The sequence below is a fragment of the Sinocyclocheilus grahami genome, unplaced genomic scaffold (assembly GCF_001515645.1).
Source record: "Sinocyclocheilus grahami isolate Dianchi unplaced genomic scaffold, SAMN03320097.WGS_v1.1 scaffold654.1, whole genome shotgun sequence".
In the NCBI taxonomy this organism is placed as follows: Eukaryota; Metazoa; Chordata; class Actinopteri; order Cypriniformes; family Cyprinidae; genus Sinocyclocheilus; species Sinocyclocheilus grahami.
This window is the reverse complement of record NW_015505833.1, coordinates 1,364,210-1,374,325: the sequence shown is the minus strand read 5'-3', so window position 1 is coordinate 1,374,325 and position 10,116 is coordinate 1,364,210. Positions and strand designations below refer to the sequence as shown.

Sequence of the window (10,116 nt, the reverse complement as noted above, 5' to 3'; positions counted from 1 at the left end):
TTTATTATTTTTATTTTCCTGAAGTTTAAGCATGCTGTCTGGGCAAAGATCACCATCCTGATGGTCTGAATACAATACAGACCCACAGCCCTGTTTATCCACAACCACCATTTCAGTTCAGGAGTGATTAGGTTTATCATACATTAGAAAGCAAATCTTCTCAGTTCATCATTCTTTGACATTCAATTATGTAGTGCAGAGTGAAAAACAATATATATAAGCCAAGAGATGATAGATAAGACTTGGGAACTTGTTGTTTGATGGTGGTGTCACAGCAGACAGATTCACTGAACTGTAAGATGTGTTTTTGTCAGTATACTTTGACTCCAGTAGAGCATTTGTGGCAAAGAGCATTCAAAACTGACATAAGCAACCACCGAAGGGTAACAAATGCAAGCATGAATGTTGTCATTTCTTGTTTTGACTTCTGAAATGCAATATGAGGACAATATTCCAGCGATTGGTTCTAAAAGGCATTGTGGCTATAAGTGCTTATTGGTTTCATGCTGAGAGCACGTCAGATTGCTGCTGTAATTCAAGCACAGATAACCGTTAACAGTTAATAGCCGGAGCATCATCACACTCCTAACCTTTGCTTTATTGTCTCCCTTTTGCAGAGGAAAAGTGTTTATGTTTGAATTACATTGTAAACAAAGCATTTGATTCCAGGCTAATTGATTTTTAATATCAGGATTTGCATTATAAGACACTTTGCCTCCTGTGGTTTGCTCTAGCCTTTAGCATTACCAGAATTACTTAAAACATTACTTTGTGAATGAGAAATATTGTCTTTTCTAGAACACATCTTGACCTGAAATATTCCTTTAAGATCGAACCTTTAAATTACTATCAACATCAAACAGAGGCGTTTCTAGCCTTTCACAGGCCTCCTAGCAAAAAAGTGTCCCCATATTTTCTTTTTGATTCTATTTTGGATATACATAGTCTTTTCATGTCGTTCACAAGCTACATACGCAACAAAGAGCTGCTTCATCTTTGACAAATATATATACACACATGAGGAGGCAGTTGGATGCTTACGGAAAAGATGAGTTTTCAGTTGTTTCTTGAATATTGTCAGGGATTTGACTGTCCAGATGGAGTTAGGTAGGTTATTCTACAAACAGGTTACAGTGAAAGAAAACATCCTGGAGAGTGCTTTTGTGCCTCTCTGCAATGCGATCACGAGCTGCCACTTGTTTACCGACCACAGGCTTCTAAAGGGGATGTAGACGCTTAGGAGAGAGCGGAGGTAGGAGGGAGCGGAGCCCGTGGCTGTTCTGTAGGCAAGCACCAATGACTTGGACTTGATGCAAACTGCGACTGGAAGCAAGTGCAGAGAGATGAGAAGCGGTGTGACATGGGTTCTCTTGGGCTCATTGAAAACAAGACAAACTTCTGCATTTCTGAATGATTTGCAGGTGTCCGTCAGGCAGTCTGAAATTCGAGTAGGTACTGTTGGATCATCTGGCTGAAATGAGAGGTAGAGATGTGTGTCATCAGCATAGCATCAGCATAGCAATGGTAGGAAAATGTGCATGAATGATGGGTCCCAGTGTATAGTGTATATAGAGAAGAGGAGGGGCCCAAGAACTGATCCCTGAGGAACCCCAGTGACCAGTTGATACATGTGAGGTAAGACTCACTCAATTTATTGGGACACAGAGGTATTTTACTGAAGCTTGTGCCACTGTCAAAAGGGCCTAGCGACACCACCCTCTGTACAATGGTCCAAATATGTGTATATTATAGTATATAAAAGCAAATCAGTATGACGTCTGAATGCATTCATGTTCATGAAACAGCTGGTGAACGATATCCTGATGATTTACTGAAAAAAAAAAAAAAAACTGATGGAGAACTCTGCCCTTGGTGGCTCTGTTGAAGTGCAAGTGCTACAAATACCAATAAAACTTTTCGTTTTTGCAGTTCATAATTTTTGCAGTTTTTATGGTATCTAATACTTCAAAGAACTGATTTGGACTTTTTAAGCTGTAAACATATTATTTCTCAGCGATTTGTACCGTTCGCTGTACTGTAAGTTTGCCATTCTTGATTTTTCATATGATCACCCATAACAGCTGCATTGTGCCATGATAATTTAATGATGCGTTCCCTGAGGAAGTACAGCAGTTGAGCTATCGCTCACTCACTCGACAGCTCTTATCTGACACATGCCAATAACACGTGTCACACAGATTAGCCTCCCAAATGGACCAGCATCATTTAATTAACCGCAGAACTGAGATCAGCGTCTCAGGAGGAGAGCTGTGCTGGAGGACAGAACGGGAGGGATAAACAGCATCTGTGGAGCTTTGTCATTCTGAATGAACCGCTCTGACAGTCTATCAGATAGAAATGATGGAGAACTAATCTGATGATTCAAACATACACTGAATGATAAAGCTGATCGTTCTGAAAGTTACTGATTTCTGAGTAACTGGGATGAAGATTCAACACATATTGTGAACAGGAGCTGTGCAAACAAAACTTTAACTATTACAATAATAACACAATGTTGAAAAAATTGTTTTGACCATCTTCAATTTCAAAATGATCTTAGACAGTATAGAAGGCAGAGCTGAGTAGATTACTTACAAATTGTAGTCCGTTACTGATTCCAAATTATATGACAAAAATTGTACTTAGTAACGTAATCCGTTGCATTACACATTTTAGATAATATAATCAGACTTCTTTTCAATTACTTTTGACTTAACTTGTTTGTCACAATGATTTAAAAAGGATAATCTCATACCAATTTGAAAATACAAAATAAATAAAAAATAAAAATGCACAGAGAAAGAAAATATATTCCATTCATTGTTATTAAACTTTACATTACATTAAGCTTTCACAAACTAGGGTTCATGAAGGAACTGTGTGCGGTTTTTGAGTTTAACGAAAAGCTAATAATTAATTGCATCATAAAAAAATTTAAACTAAAATAAATATCAAAATAAACACTTACTAAAAAAGCTGAAATATTTTATTGTTTACCTGCATGTCATGTGACCATTAACCAGCATCAGAGAACCATGAACATGTAAATGTGTTAATTGTTAACTTTTTAAACTTAAAATCTCAGGGCAACTTTGAATAAATATATTAGGTGAAGTTTAGGAACTCCTGCATTACATGTAAAAAAAGAAATAACTCTAATTTGTGCATTTTAATGTGTTTGAAAGACAAAAATCCTTCCAAAGACATGAATACATGGTTAAATAACCCACTCAGTGATAATTCACATAAAAAAATAATGTGTTCATCGGAGGTTGATGCAGTGTTGAAATGATGAGAAAACACTTCTTTAAATTTAAATGACTTTTGTAAATTCAGTGGTGTGGCCTCTCAGTTTTCTGTGTAATTCTATCCATCTGACTAGTGACTGGTCTTTGTGTGAATGTCCACAAAACTGGACTTTCTCAATGTATATAAGCGGTAGGCTATTTTAGAGAAGAAAATTAAAAGATGAAAAAGAAAAAAAAAGCAGTTCTATAAATCAATAAATTGTCATTGTGTAAACAATATGTAATTATGTAATCAATAAAAAAGTAACTGTAGACACGGAATTTTGAAATGTAATATAATCTAATTACAAGTACTTTATTTTTTGGAATCTGATTACGTAATCCAGATTACATGTAATCAATTACTACCTAGTACTGTTAGATGGTCACTGCTGCTGCTTTACTAGCTCAGATCAGGCTGGTCATGATGCTTGATCATACCGACTAATGTTTCAAGGCACCACATTGTTTTGCTTGTTGGGGAAATTAACAGACGATTCACTTACTCATAATTGTCTCTGCAAATTCAGCATAAAAATGGCACAAATCACCTAAAGGAGGTGTATATTCATAGTGAATCTGTACTTTTCAGACTCTAACCAGTGTAAATTTCATGATCTCGGGAAGAACCTCCTTTCGGGGCTTACAGTATGAGTCTGTCCATAACAAGGTTTGCGCTCCCTAGTTGTCTCGTTATTTACCTCTGTGCCCTTTCACATGCATGTACTTAATGTTACTCTTCCCCAGATGTAATTTGTTATCCCTCGTTGATTAATATACAACGCTCTGGACTTGTTTTCCTTACGTTCTCGTATGAATTGTTGGGATTCGCTTTAAAGAGACATTCTATGTGGGACGAACCTGCAGACCATTAATCTTTTTATACAAGTGCTACCTAAGCAGGGTGGTAATTGGATAACTCATTGTGTCTTGTGAAAACAGAACATCCATAATGTCTATTATCTCAAGATTACTCTTCCGGGATTTTCGTTTTTTCTTATGCATAGAGCCGGACTCGTGCATCCATCTTCTCAGTGCACCTAAACTCGTCTTTAATAAGCAGTTTAGGCGGGGGTGGTAAAGCTTCTCTCCCTGCCAAGGATGATATAAAATGAATATGTAATTGGCTAATTAACCTGAGCCTCTGCAGGGGATTCATTTGTCTCGATGATCTTCCCATAATAAAATGTGCTTTAGAATGCCAACGTAATTGCATCAACTCTGAGAAATATATAAAGAAGCATCTGTTGTAAATTCACTTTCTCAAAGTGGCCGAAATGACACCTCGTTTTTCCCTCCCCTGACGGGTGTATCGTGCATGTTAAGGGTTTGTTTTTGGATCTGAGCTACACCCCAGTGGATTTATGCCAGGCTTGTAAAAGCTCTGTTTTGGAGCCTGTTTTGTTCTGGGACAGACTCGCTTTCAATAAATCTCAGTGTGAAACTACATTGAAACCCTCAGGTAAATAGTGCAGGCACTACTGGCGACAGTTTCAAAGGCCGTGAACCTTTCGGTTTTAATTTGGACTCCGATAGAAGTCACCTTTGGCAAAGAAAAGATAGAAAGGTACCAAGCATTTCCTGATTTTATGTCAAAATCATTCTCTAGTCGTCTTTTATTAGCATGCCTTTCAACTGAACTGGATATAACCAGGGTTGCCAGATACATTTATCCAACCCGAAGGATTGTTCAAAACCCATCCAAATTTATGACATAACCTCTCAAAATAGTGTTTATGAGAATACAACTAATTATAGCCTCATAACTATAAAACACAACTTAGCCTTTTCAACCATAATGAGAATATTAATCAATTAATCAATAAGCTGTTTCCAAAAGCCTATATTCACATGCTCTTCTATATCCTGGAAGCAGTGGTTTCCTTCAGCATCTTTAAAGCTCTCCATCTCTAGCTAAAGGACATCAATGGTAAAATCAATCAGATATATGAAGTGATGTCTGAGTGAAATGAGGTCTATGAGGGATCCATGCGTAGCTCTTAAGAATTTATACCTAATATTCGTGGCCATGAATATGCAAAAAAGTCACATGTCTTCAGAAGGACCACAAAGTTATAGTCTTACTGTTTACATATAATAAAAAAATAAATAATATTAAAAATATTAAAGGGATCATATGATGATGTGACTTTGGAGTGTTACAAGCTCTTGGTGCATAAAGAAGATCTGTAAAGTTACAAAGACTAAAGTCTCAAATCCAAAGAGATATTCTTTATAAAAGTTAAGAGTCAGCCACGCCCCCCTAAAACGCCTCGTTCTAACACGCCCCCACATGTCTACATCACTGTGTGGGAAGATTTGCATAACGCCGCCCAAATGTTCACACAAAGAAAGAAGGCGTAACTTTTATTCTCGCTGTAGTATTGTTGCTGCCGCCGCCATGCCGTGAAGACGCTGTGTGCTTCGTTGTGAAAGCGAAACTACTTTGTTTGGTCTTCCAAAAGAGGACACGACTAGAAATCAGTGGTTAAGTTGTATTTACAACACTGTTCCAGAACACTTCAACCCAAATATTCAGATGTGTGCAGCACATTTTACGGAGGATGAGGACTGTTTCCTGAACCAGTAGCCTACAATGCCGGTGTCTGTTTCTATAAAGTGGGGCGGTTCCAACTATGCAAGGACAGTCTGGCGCTTCTGACTCACAGACTGTAAGTACTTTTTTATATTAAAAAAATTAGCCACTGACGATTCAAACGCGAGTTTTGAGCAGTGTAGAGTAGCGCTTGTTGTTTGTCATTTCTCCGATCACAAATGCAGACATGGTTTTATGTTTAAGCAGCGCGATACACAACGCACTGATGTCAAAAATAAAACATAATCCGGCCCGCCAAATTATTATTATTATTACTATTATTATTATTATTATTTTCTAGTTGTCTCGTAACATATTCCATATTCAAAAGAATGACATGATTCTATAACAAAATAAAAATAAATAAAAAAACGTGCATGCAGGCAGATTTGAAGATAGCTGGTTTCGGGGCTTTCGTAGTTTATGTTGTTTGGCTGTGAAGTGCGAATGAAAAGATGTCTCTTTCCAAACCGAAAAGGAAAGTGGATGAGGAACACAGACAGTTTCAAGAAAGATGGACGTTGCAGTATTTTTTTGTGGAGTTTAATGGAAACGCTACCTGTCTGATATGCAAAGAAAAAGTCGCCGTTCTAAAGGAATATAATCTCAAGCGTCATTACTCGACTAAACATGGAGAACAGTATGAGAAGTACCAGGAAGACGAGAGAAAAAGACGAGCCACGCAGTTGCAGAGAGAGCTAACGTCCCAGCAAAATCTTTTCCATAAAGCCAAAAAGGATGCTGATGCTGCAGTTGAAGCAAGTTATGTGGTGAGTGAGTTGATCGCTAAAGCGGGAAAGCCATTCACAGAAGGGCAGAAAAACTTGTTCAACAATCTCTCTTTGACGGCAAACACAGTGGCAGAGCGGATCAGCGAGTTATCGAGTGACATTTATGATCAGTTACGCAGCAAATCTAAAGTTTTCACTGCATACTCTGTGGCGCTTGACGAAAGCACAGACATAACCGACAGTGCTCAGCTAGCAATTTTCATCAGGGGTATTAATGACCAGTTTGAAGTGACGGAAGAGTTGCTGAGTTTGTGTCCAATGCACGGCCGTACCACAGCCAAAGATATATTTCAGCAGCTGTGTGACGCAATTGAGCACGCTGGTTTGCTGTGGAACAGGCTGGTCGGCATTGCCACTGATGGCATTGCCAAAAATGGACTGGTAGCACTAGTACAAAGAAAGTTAGAAGAGGAAAATGCAGATCCAGCAGTTGTTCTGCACAGCATTATTCACCAACAGGAACTGTGTAGCAAATGCTTGAAATATGAACATGTCATGTCTGTTGTCCTGAAATGTATCAATTACATCAGGTCGAGGAGTTTACAGCACCGCCAGTTTCGACCCTTTGTAGAAGAAATTGAGTCAACATATGGTGATCTACTTTATTTTACTGAGGTGCACTGGCTCAGCAGGGGGAATGTCCTGAAGAGATTCTTTGAGTTAAGAGCAGAGGTGAAGAGATTCATGGAAGATGGCAGAATGGATGTTCCTGAATTTTATGATCCTAAATAAGTCATGGATCTTGCATTCTTAGTTGACATAACGCAGGAGCTGAACGTCCTTAACCTGAAGCTCCAGGGCCCAGGTCAGCTCATCACAGCAGCCTATGAAAGTGTGAAAGCATTCTTCACAAAACTAAGATTGTGGAAAACTCAGCTTTCTGCAAAAAACCTCAGTCATTTCCCAACATGCAGATCTCTTGTGGAGGAGGGCACAGCATTCAATGGTGATGAATATGCCTCTGCTATTGAAAACCTACTGCAGGAATTTGATCAGCGTTTTGCTGACTTCAAGGCACATCGTGACACTTTCCAGCTGTTTGCAGACCCCTTCTCGGCTGATGTGGAGAGTGTCCCAAGTTTGTTGCAAATGGAACTTATTGACTTGCAGTGCAACAGTGAGCTAAAAACTAAATTCAGAGAGGCTCAGGGACAAGCAGACAAGACTGGACAGTTTTTGAGAGAATTACCTCCATGCTTCCCAGAGCTGTCCAAAGTGTTCACTCGGGTAATGTGCTCTTTTGGAAGCACATATCTTTGTGAGAAACTTTTCTCAACTATGAACTTCAATAAATGCAAGTACAGGTCCAGGCTTAGTGATGCCCATCTTGAAGCTGTACTCAGAGTTTCAACTGTGACCTCCATCAGGGCAAACGTGGCTCAGTTGTGTGAGCAGAAGCGCTGCCAGGTGTCTGGCAAGAAATAGAATAGTGTACTAACGTATTCAGGGTTTGCATTTGTTCAGTGCAATGTTGTTAGTTGAGTGCAAGGTTTTAAGTTATTTAAGTTAAAATAAAGTAAGTGAAAAATATTTGCACTACCTGTTAAAAACTAATATATACTGTTATAACAACGATAGAGACACTGCTGTTTACATTTTTCAAGTTTGACAAAAATATTTTAGCAATGGAATTTGAAGTAAATTAGAAATAATGTTAAGTAAATTTTCAGAAATGTTCCGCTTTATTGTTGTGCTTGTATATATATATATATACATAATACAAAATATACACATACACATATAGAGGATTTATACAATACAGTATGTACACAGTATATGGATGCATTATACAAATATTTAACTTTACTATCATAGTTTCTGTGATCGGGATCATCTTACTGATGCTATTTTTCGTTGGATGGCAAAATCTATAATGCAGGTGGAGCGGGCAGTCAGACAATCTGCAAACCCTGAGAAAACGCTTGTTAAGGTGCTCGACAAGGGTCAAAACAAATGAGGAGAATCGTTGTATACCGCAATCACAGACCTTCTATCCGCACGGGATTCGATTTCTCAGGGGACCGCTGAGCTGGCCGAAAAAACCCCAGGAATTTCCCCCTATAGTTTTCAGAGCTGGTGCGGGTAAAATCACAGACAGTGCTCAATTTACATGGGATTAAAATCACAACATAAGTCTGTGAACGATGAATCTCCTGAGGGAAAACCAGTATAACACATCGAAATATTTGAGTTTGGTGTGTAGAAGCAGTTGTATATTTTTCCAGAGAAGTTTTATAACAAGTTATTGATATCTTTCAGTTCAGTTAGAGGTCAGATGTTGATTTGGTAGTGAGTGTGTTCTGAGTGAAACCCGCTCCATTTGTTTGTGAATTGGACTACATTGGTTGCACTCTTTGTGTTTTTCAAAGAGTCATTGGTTCATTAAGTGAACTAAAATGGACATGCTGCATGGAAAGGCTTGTTTTCTAGCCATTATTTTGCCACCCCAGTAGTCTCTGGTGTTCTGACTGCTAAATACAACTTATATTTTTTAGAATTTCTCTTTCACAATTAAGCAATATAATTTCATCATTGTACATGTTTATAAAATCCACCCAAATGATTGCAAGCCAGATACATTTTGTCCACCCAACTAAACACATTAATCTTGCAACAATGATTTACATAAAAAATGTAGAGGCCAAATGACCTGGAGGAACATAGAAGATACATGCAAGTGTAGAGCATTTCATTTGGAAATTTTGTTGGAAGTACAGTCAAAGGGCTGCAAGAGTCACTTCCTGAAGTTTATTGCACTTTTTTTGACCACTTTTACCTTAATTACAGATAAACTCAAGTGAAGTCTTGTGACAAATGAAAGGGATGGAAAGTTATAATCTTTTCAAGTGTTACAGAAGGCCTTGAAGGTCCTTTATACTTTACCAAAGATGAGAGAAATAATACATTATGTATTGTTCTCCGAGTTGAGTTTGATGAGGAGGCACAACAATATTGCTAACAATCCCACAAAGGACAGTGTCAGGCCTGCTGTCAGATCCGAACACTGTACGAGCGCCAAATAGAAGGATGTCCTGAGGACAGGAACAGTTGGCAGTCACATTTGGCAGGTTACACACTGCTAGACAGGAATGGGTTAGGTCTTGGGGGGACCAGCATTGTAAATGATACCTAGTTATTAGAGCCGTTCTGGAACATCAACAAGCTGTTGTGTCCAACTGCTTCATTACCCTGGTGGTGTCTCAGGCTCAGGTTGCAACAAGGACCATAAAACTAGAAAGTGCTGGTGCCAGGTTTCTTCTCAGTTTCTTGCCCTCTGTCGACTTTCACGTGATGACTTGTGGGCAGATGGATAGAGAATAACACATGTGAGTGCTCCCTGAACATACCATCAGCCACCATCAGCAGATGTGCCAAGCAGACTGCTGGAAACACACCCAAACCCCCTGCATTCACGTGTTTCTGCTGCACTCGAGGCTGA

The 10,116-nt window shown here is 38.7% G+C and overlaps 1 protein-coding gene across 1 annotated transcript; it reads left to right on the top strand.

Moving 5' to 3' along the window:
- The first annotated feature begins 6,341 nt into the window (after window positions 1–6,341).
- On the top strand, window positions 6,342–7,409 carry LOC107558636 (general transcription factor II-I repeat domain-containing protein 2B-like). The gene has a single exon (XM_016242295.1). It carries the CDS (start codon window positions 6,342–6,344, stop codon window positions 7,407–7,409), a length of 1,068 nt encoding a protein of 355 aa, XP_016097781.1.
- Window positions 7,410–10,116: the final 2,707 nt, after the last annotated feature.

Coding starts and splice junctions, on each gene's coding strand:
- LOC107558636 (XM_016242295.1), top strand. CDS start 6,342: ATGTCTCTTTCCAAACCGAAAAGGAAAGTGGATGAGGAACACAGACAG.